We start from the raw sequence: 19,848 nt of genomic DNA, 5'->3' as shown, positions 1-19,848 counted from the left end.
AGTTCATTGTTCATGGCATGGTTCCACAAAGTACATGATGCTTATATTCTCAGTATTTCCCACAGAAAAAAAAAGCTATCTGAAAGAAAAATGACATACTTTATAAGCTTAAGAGTGTTACATAAACATCAAATAGCTTACTAAAAACTGTTGACATTTATACTAATAAAGGATCAAAGTGACAGGTAATAAAAATTAACCCTCCCTTACCTCTTCTTATCGCAATGGTTTGGGAACTGAAATCTATTTTTTGGGAACAGTGATGGCATTCTTCCCACTATGAAGAAACTCTTCCTACTGCCAGAGAGAATAAAAGTGAAGTATAAGCCCTAGGGACATCTTAACCTATTTATTCTTCCTTCATTACACTCAGAGATGGCCAATCTGAATTGCTGAGTGCCAAATACTGTTGGTATAGAATGTCATATTTAAAGCGTTAGACTGTTTTCCTTTAGTTCTCTGCTTTCACAGTGAAAAATAATTTAAGCATAATCTTTGCTGAGTTCTAAAAATTTTAGCAGGTTGGAAAGTCACAGAAATGGAAAGTATGTCCAACATATTTCAATTTGGAAACTGAAGTTCATAGAAAGTCATAAAAAATCAATTTAAGTAAGATTTATTGATTGCCTATAGTGTGCATGGTCCTCTGTTAGACACAATGAAATTCAGGCACAAAACAGACACAAGATCCCTGGCCCCAGAAACCTTATGATCTAATTATTATAATACAGATTGGAAACAAAAACAAGTTACATGTCAATGCTCACTTACTAGAATTGACATTAAAGAGCAGTAATTTAAGTAACCCAAAACGACATTTAATTCTAAAGTTACTTATAAAATGTATTTGGCATTGAAATCCATAGCACTTCAAGCAAGATAAGTTCCACTGCAGATAAGTCACAAAGATTCAAATAAATGGAAACCCTAAAGAGCATTATTTATGATTTTTGTTATTTTGGATCTTCTGTTTTCTTCTTATTATAGTTCGCAGCCTCCGTAATACCAGTTTATCAGACAGAAGCATGTCATCTTGTTGTTCTAGATAATCCAATAAATTTTCAGTCCATTCAAGTGCAGCTTTATGGCTAATGTGCTTCTCTGGATTCACTTCTGTTTTCCTAGTCTTGTTAGTAGGCTTTTGCTCAGCAGGCTTTGTCTGGTCCTCAGCACCCTCACTGTCAGTTAGCACCTGACAGCTTGAGTTATTACTCTGAGAGTCAAACCACTGATCAATATTCTCAATGTCAACGTGTTCACAGTCTTCAGTATTCTGTAAAACCGTTGCTAAATTAGCTGCTAAAATGGCTCCTTCATCAATGTTCATACCTGAATTCTCTTCATTACCAGGGAAAAGTTTTTTCCAAGCTTTGGTTATGGTACTTGATTTTACCATGTTCCAAGCTCTTGATACTTCATAAATTGCATCCAACACTGTCAAGTTCTTCCAAAACATTTTTGGATCAATTCCTTCATCCATGTATCTCTGGAGAAGCCCTGCTCGGTAGTATCTTTTTACTGTGGCTAGAACTCCCTGGCTCATAGGTTGAATTAGACTTGTGACATTTGGTGGTAGATATTTCACAATTATTCTGCCATCATCCGAACTCAACAATTCTTCATTTGGATGTGCTGGAGGAAAATCCAAAAGCAGCACTGCTTTTTCTAGAAGCCCTTTGGATTTCAAATGCTTCTGTACCTGTGGGACAAAGTATTTTTCAAACCACTGTCTGAAAACAGAATGTTCTATCCATGCACTTTTTTGACTGAAATAAGTGACAGGAAGGTTTGAGAGATCAGCTCCTTTGAACGCACGGGGTTTTTTTGCCTTTCCCACAACACAAAGATTAAGTTTGTGTAAACCCGTGGCGTTTGCACAACACATAATAATGATTCTCTCTCTGCTTGACCTATAACCAGAAGTACTTTGCTCAGTTTCAAGAACGAATGTCCTGGGTGGTAAACATTTCCAGAACAATCCAGTTTGATCAGCACCATAAATTTGTTCTGGTTGTAGATTCTCTCTTTCAACAAATTCCTGAAAGTTACCACAAAATTCACTGGCAGCAGTTTCATCTCCTTTTAATTTTGTTCCTTTACCAGCAGCCTTGGGAATACCATGACGCTGCTTAAATCGAGTTAGCCAACCAGATGATGCATTAAAATCACCTTCCATGCCTAAAGCATCAAAAAAGAACTTGGCTTGTTTTGCACAAATTGTTCCAGACACTGGAATCCCATCTGTTTTCTGCTGGTTAAACCACTCTATCATAACTCTGTCAAGTTCCTCATATGTTGATGACTTCATAGATTTACGTTTGGATACCTCACTTGTAGGATCTGAATTGTTTGCATAGTTTATTATCCTTTCTTTGTTCTTTTTAATATCGCGAACTGTGGATTCACCAATTCCATACACCATAGAAAGTTTTTTGAAAGAGATGCCTTCCTCAAGTTTCTTAATAATGTCAAGCTTGTCCTTAATTGTCAACACCACACGCTTACGTTTCCCCAACATTTTAATGTCCAATATCGTAGGCGATTACTAGAACAAGATAGTTAACAGCTTAGACCTGAACACAATGAGAGTAGAAAATAGGATTTTAAAACCCCTCCCGTCCCCCTAGGACCTAGATGGATAGTGTGCCGGCCAATTCCAGGCAAGGCCTATGTGACTCTCACTTTGCTGTTTTAAAACTTACAAAATCCCTTCAACAAGGACTAGCTCCAATTAATCCTATCGTCTTTCTTCCTCCTCATTTAGTTTAAGGTCTTTTCATGAACCACAACCTAAATGAAGACTGCAACCAATACTGTACAAGCAAGGTCTCTAACACAGTATTATTGCATACTCAATTCTTCTTGCCATCATTACAGGTGAAGTTATTTGCTGCAGGACTAAGGCTCAGGTGGGAGTATTTTGAGAAATGTGTTGGAGAACAGTTTAAGAGAGGACTTGCATACTTGACATATAGGAAAATAGAAGTGGAGAAAACTCATCCCCTGGCTGTTCTGTTTCAGGCAGGGCATTGTATGGAATGCTGCCTCTTCCAGGCAAGGGTTATGACAGGTTACCCAAGTGAGTGGTTATGGAAATCATAAGCAAGCAAAGGCAGGCTGGAGAGACGTGAGTGGTGCAAATAAGGCAAAAGTGGACAGGCAGAAAACTTTGTACATTTAACAGGACACAAACTTATACCTAATGTATTTAACAACTGGAAAGGAAAAAGGGTAGACAATAGGTGGTGTTACATGATTCAAGAAAGCATCAAAAACTTCACTGGTGTAAATCAGCACTGATGGTGGAGGGAATGGGGTGGAAGGCTCAGTGGTGATGTTATACAATAATCCTGGTGGAGGATGATCCTTGATGGGCCAACAGAAGTACTGCGGTTCCTGTGTGGGGGGCTGTAGAGGTACTCGGAGCCTCCGAAACCTAAAGGAAAATACCAAAAACATTTTTTTTCAATATCAGGGTCTGTGGCATTACCCACATCTATCCGGAAACTATGTTGAAAAAATTTACGTCTCCTATCAATGTGATGGCTAAATACGACAAATAACGCTTTTAGGCTTTATCTGAAGTGATAGAGAGCGGGACCTGAATTGCCTACCTCCTGAAATTAAGAGGTCAGAGTGAAGCCGTGTAAGCGAGGGCCTCTCCCTGCTGAGCGAGCTCCGGAGCGCGGGACGTCTTCGCTCACGCGGAGGGAGCCCGGATTCGTCCGTGGCCGCTGGCGACCGGGTGTCACCGCCGCAGCCAGCCGGCGAGCGAGCCGCTGCTTGGTCCAGAGCACGCCAGTCCGCGGGCAGGGGGCATCATTCCCCGTCTGCCTGCGCAGCGGCCAGACCGCCCCGAGAGCAAATGGAGTCTCTGGAGGGAGGTTGACACTGGTCACGGCGGCAGTCAGGAGAGAGCGTCGCAGCCGGAGCCGGAAGGCGGGGGATTAGGGTGCACGCGCGCGCCCTCGCAGGAACGTTTGTCGGCGAGCGGGCGGGGCCTGCGCGGGCGAGCGCGCGCGGCCTGGGGGCGGGGTCGCCAGCGAGCGGGAGGGTGGGGGCGGGGCCGGCGGCTGAGGGGACTAGAGGTGCCGCGAGGGTTTCGCTAATGGCCTGGCTGCTGCAGCCTGCCCACTGCCTCACAGACCAGCAGGGGGCGGTACAGGCTCACCCTATTTTGACCCATCTTTCAGGGTCCCCGCTCGGAGAGTGAGGCTTCCTCCACACTCAGAGGGAATAAAATGTGCGCACTCAGAGGACTCGCGAGAAAACCGAGCACTCTCAGGTGCCAGGAGCCGAGTACAAATGGGTAGGGCAAGCGCACGTGGAGCGTGTTTACAAAAAGCAGCCCTGGCGCTTGCGCCTCCTAGCGCTCGCCGGCCAGCACTGGACGAGCTGGAGCAAGGACCGTGAGCCACGGTAAGAGTTTGGACGCGGCTGCTGGCCGAGGGCAGGGAGGCTGGCTCCAGCTCTGGAAAGGAGCTGTGGCTTACACTCTGCAGGTCCCACCCGATGAAGTCCTGGGTTGCTGGGGCGCGGCGTGGGTTGATGGGGACGGTGTCTCCTCTTTGGTGAGATGCGCGAGGGTTGAAGCTATACAGTCTGTGTAGAAACGGACCTTGTGTGCAAAACCAACTACACCTGGGAGACGTGTGAGCTTGTGGGAGGCTCCCTCGTGAATTTCCTGCTGCTCCTTTACTCCCCTTCTCGGTAGTAATAAAGGATTTACAGTTTGATAAAGAGTCCCTTGAGTTGTTTCAAACGTATGGAGACACTATACGTTTTTATTTCGGCATTTTAAATGGAGCTCATGTCATGCCGGCACCGGTGCCGTAATAACTATTGCTGCGATGCGTGCCTTCTCCCTACTCCTGGACTCGGTTGTCTGCGGGGACCTCTGAGCCTTTCCAGGAGAAGGAAGCGGCCACCTTCTCGTCCTGCAGCACCTGTTTACTGGGGAAACGTGGTTACCTTTTTCTTTCTTCTTCGTATACCCGAAGAATGGAAAAGTTTTAGTTAAGTTTCTCTAGCATCAAAACATAAATGTATAACCTTTTTCGTTAACATAGAGTAGCATTGTAATTCGTCATTTATTTGCAAAGACCATATTGTTGCTACATTGTTTCAAAAGGGAACTAACTTGAGCATTCATACTGCAGAAAAAAAGATATTGATTCTAAGCTTTTAACTAACTTCCCCACCCAAATTGCTCAATTGCCTTACTCAGAATCACAGCTCTCCCCTATTACGCATGATGGAAAATTATTTGATAGCCTATCTATGCTGTGAAGTTTTAAGTGGTTTTTTGACAAAAGTCTGTTTTTCCTGAAGGTGAATCTTTCTCTCCCTCCTCCCCATATCAACCAGACAGTTTCTGCAGTCTTGGTTGACTATTTTGGCTAAGATACAACTTCATACTAGTTTTAAATCACCTTTAGAAGTTTGCCTCTTTACCTTGATTTTGTAGGAAGCATGAAAACATCTGTATCTGATACTGACTACCAGCAAAAGAGGGAGCCTGTAACCAGAAGTTAGCAGCCTAGCTTTGGTCCTCCTCCTCCAGCCTACTGGGGTCACTCTGTCCCATGATATTTAAATAAAATAAACCTGTTTTTTTTTTTTTTTTAATTTATCTGTCTCCTAATAATATCTTTGAGACTTAATTTTCTTGCAGATATCACTTGCATTGTTTCTGTTTCTGCTGAATTTTTCAGCTTGCTAGTATCTTATCTCCTATAGCTGTTCCCTTTTCATCACCTTATGTAAGTTCAAATCTGAAACACAGCCCACATTCCTTGATTTCCTCAAAACACCGCTTCACACAAGGCCGTTGTATTTAACAGACTTTTCATAAGACTTGACCCGACAGCTGTGTCTTTACACAAGATAGTTTTATTTAAGACTTTTTCCTTTTTATTGGGGGAGGGGTATAATATGACAGATTTATATTTGAGTACAAGAGTGGGGGAATCTTAAACAGAATTTGGGGCATCTTTGTAGTATTAAGAGACAGGTTGGCCACAGTGACTGTGGGTGACAGTCTTTCTCTCTCCCCAGCATTTTCCTATATCAGGGTCCCCTTTCTCCTTCCCTCTCAGCTGCTTGTGAAATTTTAAGATTCTTTTTACTTTATTATGCAGTGCAATTTTGTATTCTTTATCTTTCTTCTAACTGTCCATTTGCTGTGGGTTATTCTCTAATCAAGAGACATTTCACTCCTTGGGCAATTGAATTTCCCAACTTATTCTAATATACTAAAGTTTGAAAACTATAGTAGCTTGACCACCAATTTTGAATATGGGATTCCTTCCTCATAATGTATTCTTTGGGAGGGAGTTTTTCTTTTTACTCCCCCCCTTCTTAAATGATATACAGTCTTTGAAGTAAAGAGTGAAATGCAGAGAAGGAAAAAAAGAAAATAATACCAACATTCAGTGAAAACTACTTTTTTAACATTTTGGTGTGTATCCACTGTCTTTTTTGTATCAATGTAATTATATTGTGTGTGTATATATAATGAGAACATGAAATCAAAATATGCATACTTTTATACATGCTCTTATTAACAACATAGTATAAATATTTTATGACATTGTTGATTCCCATCAGCCAAATACCACCAGGTTGCCAAAATTGGGCTATACCTTGGAAAAATAATGGAGGGAATCAGGTGGAACTTATTATAAGATTTGGGTAAGGTGATTTTAGGAAGGCTTAAAGAAAGTGAGGAGTCTTCTGGATCGGGTGCTGTCAGAAAGCAGGGGTTATTTGGCTTTTGGGTGTCTTAATTTTTACCTAGGAAGCTTGCAGAATAGAGAGGCTAGAGTTATCATGGGAGAAGAAGCAGTAGTCACTGCTGCTAGTCTGGAGAGAACAATGCTTGGTCATTTTTGAGGTTGATAGCATTCCACTCTCTCCTTGTGAAGTCTTTATTCAGGCAGGATTATGGAGTGACCTTGTTTTTGTCTTGTTGCACCACAGTCATGAAGAGTCCTTTTCTAATGTCCATGAAATTATTTAGATTCCTCAGGGTAACATCATGCCTACCTTATTCAAAGCTTTTAACACATTCTCAAAGGACCTAGGATTCCAAAAACGGTTTAAATAATCATCGATAGATTAGCTCATTCAGCCTGGAAGTGATCCCTAATTTACTTGGATAGATATGTACATTTTGATGCAGTTCTACATTAGTGAGACTCTTATGCTTTAGGAAGACAGTAATTAACACCTGGCTTCCATGCATCTAGATTTAAAAGACCTCATAATAGTGTTTCTCAAGCTCAGCTTTGATCACTTTTAGAAATTGTCATCTCCCCAGAAGAAATACCATTAGCAGTCACACCCTATTTCCCACAACCCTCTCTCCTGTTTTCCAGATCTTGGTAACCACATGTTTCTATAGATTTGCCTATTCTAGAGACCCTGGCTGGTTTGGCTCAGTGGATTGAGCGTCGGCCTGCGAGCTAAGTGTCGCTGGTTCGATCTTCCAGTCAGGGCACATCAGAGAAGGAAAACTCTGATTCCAAAAAACCTCCGCTGCCTTGCAGCATACCTCTTCAGGGGAAAGGCTAAGGGAGTAAACCCCGACAGAAAATCCGGAGCCGGAGTCCCTAAGGCGGTTTGACATTGTAGTCAACACCGGCAACTCCTGCGGCGCACCTGAAGCCAAGCTGTATTGACTCCGTCTTTCCCTTGGATCCTTCAGCTGCGAAGAGAGGTGGGGTCTGCTGCATGGGCAACAGCAGACCCTCCATATCACCCTGCCCAGGCTCTGTAGCTTCAGCTCCACTGGAGAGGACACTCCAGCGTCATCGCAAGATGTCGATTCAACACGGGAGGAGACAGATACCGTGTCACTCCCGAGTCGGACTGCACAGCCATTCTCGGCGGTGCAGATAGACTCTTAAGAAGCTACACCATCGTCTCTCGAGACGGACGGCTGCCAACGCAACGCAACGCCTATTCTAGACATTTCATATCAATGGAATCATACAATGTGTCCTTGTGATCAGCTTATTTTACTTAATGTAATGTTTTTAAGGTTGATAATGTTGTAACATGTATCAGTTCATTATTTCCTTTTATTGCTGAATGATATTGTTATACGGATATACCATATTTTATTCATCAGTCATTGTACATTTAGATTGTTTTCACTGTTTGACTATTACAAAGAATGCTGCTGTGAACATTCATGTACCAGTGTGTCCTTTTTTTATTTGTTTGGTTTTGTGTGTGTGTGTACAAATATTTTCATTCTTCTCAGGTATTGTACATGAGATTGGACTTGCTGGGTCATGTGGTTACTCTGCTTAACCTTTTGAGGAGCAGTTTTCTAAAGCAGTTTACACTTTTACAGTGTATAAGGACTCTGTCTTAGTCCATTCAGACCAGAGGCGGATTAAGGTCAGTTGAGGCCCCGGGTGCAGAAGAAAATATTGGGCCCCTTAAAAAAGAGAGAGAGGCAGGGAAAATAAAAATACGTGGTTTTTCAGGGCCCTTCAGAAGTCGGGGCACAGGGTGCACACCCGGTGCGCCGCCGTTATATCCAGCTCTGATTCAGACTGCTATAACAAAATGTCACAGGCTGGGTAGCTTATAAACAACAGGAATTTACTTATCACATTACTGGAAGCTGAGAAGTTCAAGATCATGGTGCCAGCAGATTTGGTGTGTTGGTTGGTTAGGCCCCACTCCCTGGATCATAGATAGTGCCTTTTTGTTGTGTCCTCCTCGTGGTGGAAGGGGTAAGGGATCTCTGTGGGTACCCTTTATAAGAAGACTAATTCCATTAATGAGGGCTCCACCATCATGACCTAAGCACCCCCAATGGGCCCTTCCTCTTCATTTTATCACATTGAGCATTGATATGAATTTTGGAGGGACACAAACACTCAGACAATAGCCAGTTCCAATTTCTGCATGTCTTCACCAATACTTGTTATGATCTGTCTTACTGATTTATAGCCATCCTAGTAGGTGTAAAGTGATGTCACATTTCAGTCTTGATTTGCATTGTTCTAACAGCTAATTCAAGCATCAATTTGTGTGGTTATTTATCATTCACATATTAGGTTTTTATTTTATTTATTTTTTTTGAGAAATGTCTGTTCAGATTTTTAGTTTGGTTTTTAATTGGGCTATAACAGTTACAATGTTAAGTATTAAATGTTCCGATTTACTGTTCCTCCACTGGCTTTCCTAGAGAAAAGATATGAAATAACCATCTGAGAAGTATCTTTGTTTAGTCCTACTGATGTTGAAAATACCGCTTATGATATACTGTCGCTTTATTTAAGACTTCATTTGGTGAATTCTGGCTATCTTTAATGTCAGAAAAATTGATTTCCAGATTAAATTTACTTTCCTTTTATCTGACACAAGAATTAAATATGGCCATTTTAGCAATGACTTGCCCAAATCTATGAGCTTAAGTTTGTGCTTATTTGCTAAACTATAGATAATTCATATAAATTTCAGTACTTTTCTTTTTCTTATCCAATAATGTTCTTTTTAAATTTTAATGTTTAATGGTAACTCTTTTTATATCATAGTTACCTTAGCCATTGTTTTGGAAGTATATAAAAAATAAAATTCAGATACAAGACAGGCAGTACATCTTAGTGATTAAACCTTATGGGTTCTGGAAACACAGTCCCTGGTTTGTACTTCTGATTGCTCCTGCCAGCCATGGAATCTCCAGCTGGTTATATAAAAATTTTCACATATAGAAAATTGGAATAAAAATTATACCGATTTTGGTTTTATTGAAAGGATGAACCAAAACAGTATATATAAACTGCTTTGCAGAGTACCCAACACTATGCACTAAGCACTAAGTAAACACTACCTATGCTTTTTTTTTAAGTATATTTTATTGATTATGCTACTACAGTTGTCCCAATTTTATTTCCTTTGACCCCTCTGCCTTGTACCCGCCTTCCCTCCAGCAACTCCCCTCCTTAGATCATATCCATGGGTTGTGCATATAAGTTCTTTGGCTTCTCCATTTCCTTTACTGTTCTTAACATCCTCCTGTCTATTTTGTACCTACCAATTACACTTTTTAATCCTTGTATCTTTTCCCCCTTCCTCCCCCTTCCCCCTTCCCACTGATAACCTTCCATATGATCTCCGTATCTATGATTCTGATCCTGTTCTAGTTGTTTGCTTAGTTTTTCATTTTGTTTCTTAAATTCAGTTGATCGTTGTGAGTTTGTTGTCATTTTACTGTTCATAGTTTTGACCTTCTTTTTCTTAAATAAGTTCCTTTAACATTTCATATAATAATGGCTTGGTGATGATGAATTCCTTCAGCTTTACCTTGTCTGGGAAGTACTTTATCTGCCCTTCCATTCTAAATGATAGCTTCCCTGGATAGAGTAATCTTGGTTGTAGGCCCTTGCTTTTCATCAATTTGAATACTTCTTGCCAATCTCTTCTTGCCTGCGAAGTTTCTTATGAGAAATCAGCTGATAGTCTTATGGGAACTCCTTTGTAGGTAACTGTCTGCTTTTCTCTTGCTGCTTTTAAGATTCTCTCTTTATTTTTAACCTTGGCCATTTTAATTGTGAAATGTCTTGGTATGGTCCTGTTTGGGTCGATCTTGTTTGGGACTCTCTGTGCTTCCTGGATTTTTTGTATGTCTATTTCTTTCACCAAATTAAGGAAGTGTTCTTTCATTATTTTTTTCAAAGAAGTTTTCAATTTCTTGCTCTTCCTCTTTTTCTTCTGGAGTCCCTGTGATTCAGATATTGGCTCCTTTGGAGATGTCCTTGAGTCATCTTATTCTCTCCTTGTTTTTTTTTTTTTTTTTTATTCCTGTTTCTTCTTTTTGTTCTGGTTGAATATTTATTTCTTCCTTATGTTCCAAATCATTGATTGGAACCCCGGCTTCCTTCCCTTCACTGTTGGTTACATGTGGTTTTTTTCTTTATTTCACTTAGTGTAGCCTTCATTTCTTCCCTTATGCTTTTGCCATGCTCAGTGGGTTCTCTGAGCATCCTTACCACCAGTGTTCTGAACTCTTCATATGGTAGGTTGGTTATCTCCGTTTTGTTTAGTTCTTTTTCTCGGGTTTTGTTCTGTTCTTTGATTTGTGCCATATTTCTTTGTCTCCTCAATTTGGTAGCTCCCGTGTGTTTGTTTCTGTGTACATATTAGGTAAAGCTTCTTTGACTCCCTGTTTTGGCACACCTGTTACATTGTATGCGGCAGAACCTTAGGTAATCACCAGGGCAGGGAAACCTGCTTCGCCACTTTGTGGCTCTGTATGTGGGGTTGGGGTTGGAGAGGGGGAAATGCCACTGTCTGGCTGCTGGAGGCTTGCTCGGCTCACACACTTCCTGTGTGCAGCTGGTGCTCTTCAAGCTGCTACCCTGATGGTGGTTCCCAGAGTGGGTGGACTTGAGTACGATTTAGGATAGTGCGGGCCCTTTTAATGGACTCCCCTAAGAAACTGGCAGTTTCTTCCACTGCCCCAACCTCTACTGGTTTTACAGCCAGAAGTTATGAGGCTTTATTTTCCCAGTCCTGGAACCCTGGGATTGGATCACTTGCTCCCCAAGTATTCCTCCTGTTTTTTATCTACCACACATCAAATTGGATCACCCATTCCACCGGCTGCTGCCTCACTGCTGCCACACCGCATCCTCTCCACTCTGGCTCCCTGGCTCCTCCCCTTCTACATGTCTGTATGAATATGGCTTCTTCAAATTTTTGGTTGTCAGACTTCCATAAAGTTTGCTTTTTTGGCACTTCTGGGTTTTTTTTGTTTTGAGGAGAGTTGTGATCCTTCTTATGGCTGTGAAAGGAGGCGAAGCGTGTCTACCTGTGCCTCTATCTTGACCAGAACTCTAGCTTGATTTTATTTTTTCTACAGTTTTGACTCGATTTGAAACAACTACATTCTCTCAGTCTCCTAAGAAAGGCTTTGAAAATAGATATAGATAGCTAAAAGACAACTATAGTGTGGAAGGCCAGATTAAATCATACATGGAGAGTAATATTGTAGAGTATTTACAAGAGTGGGTTATATACCTATAGTTGTAATTATAAGGGGATTCACAAAACCACCTTAGAATTGTCTATTAAAAATTCTCTGTTAATCAGAAACACACACACATATTCTTTTTTTTTTTCTTTAATCCTAAGCACAGCATATTCCATATGCTGTTTTTGGCAGATTTTTAGCCCCATGATAAGTATCTGAAGTTGGGATGGTATAGGTATAAAATGGGAGTATGGTGCAAAAGACAGTCTTCAAATAATCATCCTTTTGGAAATATGTTTGAAATGTATTTTATTTTTTATTTTCTCTTTTATTAGGTTTAAAAAACATAAAAATTGGGTTTAACTCTGCTCTTTTTATTATTTGTCTTTATTGTATCTCTCAACCTAAAAACCCTGACATCTCAATTCTGAAAAGTAGTAGCACTTGACAAATATCTCCTTTTCCTTGAGTTTTCATATTTTTCCCTCTTTTGCTTTGAGATAGATAGGTGTTGATAGATATTCTTCCCCTGCCCCCCAACCCTTTTCTCTCTACACTGTGGCATACAGTATTAACAATTTTGTTTTTCTCCTCTCCCTAGTCTTCTACATTGTGTTCTTTTCCTTTGAGGATGTAATAGTGGAACTGGCCAACAATTTGGAAAGTCCCTATCAACACTGTGCTGAAATCGATGTACAATTAATTACATGAAGCTGATGGGACTTTTAAAACTGTCTTACTTCAATTGGTAGTTTGTTTCCAATAATGTTAAGAAAAATATAGTCTGATTTATTTAACAACAGTATATGTTACTACAACACAGGAGTTAATTTTATATTGACCTTGTTTATTTCTAAGTTATATTTTGTTTCTTTGTTTCTTTTTACCAGTAGGTTATTTTAGTTAACATATTACTGCTATAGTTACAGAAGAAAGTTTTCTGATATATCTTTCAAATGTAGTATTGAGACTCTAATCTTCCATTTTTTAATTTTTTAACTTTTTTGAGTTGAGGAATTCCCTCCCTTTTGCATAGTTTGAGACTCTGATGTAAATGACTAGGAAATGATCTTTTCTCGGGCTGCAGTAGTTAATTGCTTGACCACAGCAGTTTTGCTATACCCAATGAAGGGCAACAAACATTGTTATATATAAAATAGAAATTCAGTAACAATTCATGCCTAAATATTAAACTGTTACAGCTATACATAATAATGTAAGATGTTGTTAATTACACTGTCACATAAATACAGGACAATCCTATAGCAACACCCCCTCCATCTTTCCTAACAGCTCATGATAGCCTAGCATATTATAACTCATTAGTTTTAAGGCTTTAGGATTATAAATTATATCCATTTCTAATAATCTGGAGAGGGACATGTGTCTATAATGGCATCAGGATATTCTCTTAGTATATGTTTGATTGTTAAATGAATAAGTGAAGTCTTGGGTTTCTATTCTGTTTGTACATCTTTCAAGCTGTGTAATTTGGAAATTTGATTTCTCTGAGTTTCAAATTTTTAAAAATTATATCCTAGTTTTTTAATATTGATTGAATGAGTTAATGTAGATAAAAGTACTTAATAATTAATATTTTAAAAAATAACCCTTGAGGTACCTCTTATGCTCTAATATTATTTTTCTAAATTGGTGCAGTATATTGATATACTATTTATACCTGTAATTGGCAGTGATATTCATAATATGTCATTACCAATAGCCTAGTCATGATTGGGAATAGGTGTGTTCCAAAGAGAGTGTGGTTTACTGATCTTAATTTAATGCACTTGTAGAAAATACAGGTCTCAGAGTTTGAAACCTGGCTTTGTCCTTATTTGACAAACATGGGTAACATGTACACTCTGGAATTGTTGGGATGACTAAATGAAAACCGATGTGAAAGCCTTTGGCAAGGAACAAATGTTAGTGACTACTCCCGGTATGCCTTCACAAGTTAAAACATCTTTTAATTCTAGTTCTAGGAATTATTATTTAGTTAATAAAAATATTTCCTTATTTACTAAGGACCATTTTTTTACAAAATGTTGTTTTACTTTTCCTTTCTGAATTTTTTAAAGAATATAAACCATATTATTTATTAGAGTCTTGCAGTGGGTGAGGAACTGTGCAAAAAACAATTTTTTAGACGCTAAAATAAAAATACTGGACTATATTCTTATGTAAAATATCAAAAGTAATTGCTTCAACAGTTTCAATTTAACATTTTTTCAAAAGATTAGAAAAAATTCAATGGAATCTTCCTCATAAAAAGTGGTTGAAAATAAAAGATTCAGGTATTAAGGGTTACAAACATATCTTCCAATGAACACTGTTTCCAATGAGCTTTTGTTTTACAAGGTTCTCTTATTGTTTTTCTTCCAGTTTTATTAAGATATACGTGACATACTATGTTGTATAAGTATAAGGTATATGACATTCGATATATGTGTATATGTGTATATTGTGAAATGATTACCTTGGTAAGTATAGTTAACATACATCACCTCCCAGTTACAGATTTTTTTCTTGGGATGAGAACTTTTAAGATCGGCTCTGTTAGCCACTTTCAAATATCTACTGTATTTTTTTGCTCCATAAGGTGCACTTTTTTTCCCCAAAAGTGAGGGGAAAGTGTCTGTGCGTCTTATGGAGCAAATACTGCATGTGACGTGTGTTACCTGACCTAACAGGTGTGGTGACAGCTGTTAGAAGAGGAAGCGGTGGGCCCACGCAAAACCCCTGGGGACACTTAAATGTCCCACTTTGCTGCTGAATCTCAGGGCGTCTCGTCAATATGAAGATAGCAAAGAAAGTAATATCAGTGATTGTGAGCAACTGAGCTTCATAAATTCTGACACTAGTTTTCTTGGGGTTCCCAGAAAACTAGAAGAGTACTTGAACCTTAAAGTCTCTCCTCATTTGCTAATGACAGTGATGATGGTTCTTAATACCGCTGTTGACTGCTGTTCACTTTACATGGTTGAAATATTATTCTGTTATATTTTATTAAATATTTTAGTACACCATTTGATTCAGAATATTTTTTTTTCTTGTTTTCCTCCTCTAAACGTAGGTGCGTCTTATGGTCAGGTGCATCCTATAGTTGAAAAATATATTAATTCAGTACTATTAACTGTAGTCACCGTGCTCTACATTACTTTCCCAGGACTTAGATATCTTGTAACTGGAGGTTGGTACCTCGTGACCATGTTGCCCTGTTTCACCCACTCTCTATTTCTTATTCTTACTCTTTTTCTTTTACAGATCTCTGTACTATCTTCTCTGAAATCCCCTAGAAAGCATAACCATGCTCACGCTTTTCAACTCTTTTTCTGATGACACTCACCTAATCCAAATTTCTTGTCCTAACTTTTAAATGAGTCTCAAAGTGCTTCCAGGAGCACTTTGTACAAATATTTGTGTTATAAAGCTTTCAAAGACATAGAATAGATATTGCCCTGTCCCTCAAGGAATTCCCAATCTAGAAATACAGGTTTGCAAACAATAACAATGCTATATGTAAATGTTATACTTGGTTTAAATTAGATATTATGTATACACAGTGGAGCGATGTTAGTCAGAAATCCTAATGACATTTGTGCTGGGCATTGAAGTATGTGTGAATTCCCCAACTTGAAAAAGTTGATGACATTTCTGGCAAATACAAGATCACAAGCAAAGGTTCTGAAGTGGGAATATGTATTCCTCATATAATTTGTGGAACAGCAATGCATTAGGTTTCCATTCTGCTGTAACAAAGTACTGCAAACTTAGTGATTTAAAACAATGTAATGTTACTATCTTACTGTTTTGGAGGTCAAAAGTCTGAAATTGGTTTCACTGGGCTAAATTCAAGGTTCTTCTTGATGATATGGAGGAGTTATTGACTTTTCCAATTTCTAGAGGGCACCTTTATTCCTTGGCTTGTGGCCTCTTCCTCCATCTTCAGGCCAACACCCTTGTATTTTCAAATCTCTCACACTCCTCTAACTCTGACCCTCTTGCCTCCTTCTTATCAGGACCCATGTGATTATACTGGGCCCAGATAATTCAGGATAATCTGAAACTTTTTAATTTAATCACATCTGCAAATTCCCTTTTGCTATGCAAGGTAAAATATTTATAAGTTTTGGGCATTAGAATGTGGACATCTTTGGGGGTGGGGAGGACATTATCCAGGCTACCATGAGCAAGGTGGCTGGAATTTAAGGTATACAATGGAGACAAGGCTAATATGGAATTTGATTTTGAAAAACCTTGAAGCCATGCTTAGGAGTTTGGAATTTAGTCTGTAGGCCAGTGGTTTTTATTCTTTAAAAAAGGTTAAAAATATTAAGATGTATGCTCACTGCAGTATGCATATACTCAGAATTCAAATACAAGTACATGGCTGATCACTGAACCCCTGAAACCTACCTATGGAGCCTGTAGACCTAAAGAAAATGAGAATAATCAGGAAAGTAAAATTTGTTTCAGAAATGTAGTGGTGTAGTTGTAGCAAAAGGCTGCTGATGCCAATCGTCGGCAGCCGTCCGTCTCGAGAGACGATGGTGTAGCTTCTTAAGAGTCTATCTGCACCGCCGAGAATGGCTGTGCAGTCCGACTCGGGAGTGACACGGTATCTGTCTCCTCCCGTGTTGAATCGACATCTTGCGATGACGCTGGAGTGTCCTCTCCAGTGAAGCTGAAGCTACAGAGCCTGGGCAGGGTGATATGGAGGGTCTGCTGTTGCCCATGCAGCAGACCCCCCCTCTCTTCACAGCTGAAGGGTCCAAGGGAAAGACAGAGTCAATACAGCTTGGCTTCAGGTGCGCCGCAGGAGTTGCCGGTGTTGACTACAACGTCAAACCGCCTTAGGGACTCCGGCTCCGGATTTTCTGTCGGGGTTTACTCCCTTAGCCTTTCCCCTGAAGAGGTATGCCGCAAGGCAGCGGAGGTTTTTTGGAGTCAGAGTTTTCCTTCTCTGATGTGCCCTGACTGGAAGATCGAACCAGCGACACTTAGCTCGCAGGCCGACGCTCAATCCACTGAGCCAAACCAGCCAGGGGAAGAGGAGTAATAGAACATAGTTTTTCTAAAAAAGCTATAACTTGATGATTTAGGTATATGGTATAATAATTAAAAACTGTAAATACAGTTTTTCTAAAATATCATTTAGCTATAAGTTTCCAGCAACAAGAAGTACTTATTTCAAATTGCTAGTTTCTTTACTTTTTAGTATTCATTAAATTTGCACAGGTATTTAAACTGATGAGAGCATATGAAGCTTTGAAATTTATAATAGGGAAGTAAAGTTTCACAGGAAAAAAATATGTTTTCATTTTTCTAATGAAATTTTATAATTAAATACAATTTATGCTAAGTAACCATAGTACTAATGGAAGAACATATTTATTTTTAGATTAAGGATAGTTGCAGAATCTTTATTAACAAGTGAAGGTATAATTTGTATTTGTATTATCAGAAAAACAACTCCAGTTGATGAGGTCCAGCATTTAAAGCATTTTTTAAATTTTATTTTATTTCAAAAATGTCTGTGGGAGCAGAGAAGAAATTGATCAAAAAAGCTCTTCAGACGTATAATAAATAGGCCGCGGTGACTAAAGAAGCCAGGGAAGGCTGAAGCCACCTTTGAGATGTTTATGAAATGATCCTAATGCTCATGCCCTGCTGAAATTTTCTACTGTGTGACTGATTTCTAGTGTTTGCCTAAAATCAGATGCAACTTTCTGCTCAAACATGTTCTATTTACCAACCAATTAATTTCTTCTATTAGCCAAGTAACCATATAATATACAGTACAAATTGGGACAATGATTTTTATAACCCTTTAAAAATATTTAAATCAGACTTATTATGAAATACTAACCTAAAATTTATATTTCTTTAAAGCTTCCTTTGTCAATGGTATAATCAGTTAAGTAGTACAATTTTCTACATGGAAAATGAAAAAGAACTCAAAATTACATTTGGAAAGAGACAAAGCCTCAAGTTTCTGGTGGTTCTGAATTTATACAGCAAATTAGTTTGAAGACTGAATCTCCACTGATGGTGTCTCAATGTTGTTTTCAGAATGTGGGGACAGTGGAAGAAAATTCAGCACATTACAGAGGAAGACAGAAATCTCCCTTGGTAGACAGACATTTCCTGTTGATACTTAAGGATGTGGTGGTCCAGAAAAGCCCCTGGTGAAGTGAATGTTTCAAGTGATACGCACATACTTTCTCAGGTCCTCACCTCATGAAGTGGCCCACAGGACCGTGCATTGGAGTTAGAGGTGGAGGAATGAAGTGTGAATTCTGGCAGGGAGTGGAGGGGAATGAAAAGATCTTTTTAATGAGGATGGACTTTTTGGTGGTCCTAGATTCTTAGGATCCTGGTAGAGGGGGTCCTTCTGATACTCTGGGAAAGCCTGTGCTGATACCTTCTTTTAGACTCAACTTTCCTAGAACACTTTTAAGAGTGAAGGTTCACTATTGATAATTACAGTAAGTCAACAAACATAGATTGGAGGTTTCCCAGGCAGACTGTAGTTTAAATACCTTATTTTTTAGGCACTACTTCAGTGTCCAAGCTTTAGCCCTGGCTGGTTTGGCTCAGTGGATTGAGCGTCCGCCTGCGAGCTAAGTGTCGCTGGTTCGATCTTCCAGTCAGGGCACATCAGAGAAGGAAAACTCTGACTCCAAAAAACCTCCGCTGCCTTGCGGCATACCTCTTCAGAGGAAAGGCTAAGGGAGTAAACCCCGACAGAAAATCCGGAGCCGGAGTCCCTAAGGCGGTTTGACGTTGTAGTCAACACCGGCAACTCCTGCGGCGCACCTGAAGCCAAGCTGTATTGACTCTGTCTTTCCCTTGGACCCTTCAGCTGTGAAGAGAGGGGGGGTCTGCTGCATGGGCAACAGCAGACCCTCCATATCACCCTGCCCAGGTTCTGTAGCTTCAGCTTCACTGGAGAGGACACTCCAGCGTCATCGCAAGATGTCGATTCAACACGGGAGGAGACAGATACCGTGTCACTCCCGAGTCGGACTGCACAACCATTCTCGGCGGTGCAGATAGACTCTTAAGAAGCTACACCATCGTCTCTCGAGAAAGACGGCTGCCGCCGCCGACTTCAGTGTCCGGGAAAACAAACTCTAGAATCATCCTTTATGCTTCTCTTATCTGGACGAAGATGGTACCTCTTTTGCCTCTTATATAAAGTCAGTTATCAGTCTTATGAGCTCTTTCTACAAAATTTATGGCTTATTTTTCACTATCTAAATTGAAGACATCTTTATTTCAGCTGGATTATTGTAAACAGGATCCACTTATCTGTAGTAAGTCTCCTTCCCATTCTAGCACATTCTAGTCAGACTTCCAGATTAATTTGTCACTAGTTTATTAAGCTGTTCTTTCTACTTAAGAAACTGCAATAGTTCCTGATTGTTTGAGGTCCAGCTTAGACTTATTTTGCTGTTTAAACCCCCTTGCTTTTTATGCTGATGTCTCTCTCTGTGATCATCACACAGACCCCATAGAATGCCTTCTCCATCCTAATGTATGACTTCTTGCAGCCCTGGCTCCAGCCACTTCTATTCATCATGTTTTGTCCTGTCTTCTAATTTTCTAGTGCTAAGGGCACACACTTCAAATTTGATTATACAATTTAGTGTATTGTATTTGCTAACTGAAGGATTAAGACTCAAGTGCTTGCCCCAGCTGGCTGGGTAGCTCAGCTGGTTAAAATGTCGTCCCAGTAAGCCAAGGTTGAGGGTTTCAGCCCTAGTCACGGCACATACAAGAATCAACCAATGAATGCATAAATAACTGGAACAATAAATCAATGTCTCTTTCTCTCCCTCCCCCTT

The 19,848-nt window shown here is 39.8% G+C and overlaps 2 protein-coding genes across 2 annotated transcripts in view; one reads left to right on the top strand and one right to left on the bottom strand.

The window, feature by feature from the left end:
- Positions 1 to 602: 602 nt before the first annotated feature.
- On the bottom strand, positions 603 to 3,939 carry TIGD2 (tigger transposable element derived 2). The gene is made up of 2 exons (XM_090267934.1): positions 3,615 to 3,939; positions 603 to 3,436 (listed from the first exon to the last, which is right to left on the bottom strand). Exon 2 carries the CDS (start codon positions 2,516 to 2,518, stop codon positions 938 to 940), a length of 1,581 nt encoding a protein of 526 aa, XP_090124060.1. The 5' UTR covers positions 2,519 to 3,436; positions 3,615 to 3,939; the 3' UTR covers positions 603 to 937.
- A 405-nt stretch (positions 3,940 to 4,344) lies between these two features.
- Positions 4,345 to 19,848, top strand: part of FAM13A (family with sequence similarity 13 member A) — a 312,836-nt gene continuing 297,332 nt past the window's right edge. Inside the window, exon 1 of the mRNA XM_090266299.1 lies at positions 4,345 to 4,419. The gene's annotated coding sequence lies outside the window, so the exon portion shown is untranslated. The remainder of the gene's footprint in view (positions 4,420 to 19,848) is intronic.

This window comes from Furipterus horrens, unplaced genomic scaffold (assembly GCF_987537825.1).
Source record: "Furipterus horrens unplaced genomic scaffold, mFurHor1.1.pri manual_scaffold_2, whole genome shotgun sequence".
NCBI lineage: Eukaryota > Metazoa > Chordata > Mammalia > Chiroptera > Furipteridae > Furipterus > Furipterus horrens.
This window is presented reverse-complemented; position numbering and strand designations above follow the sequence as displayed.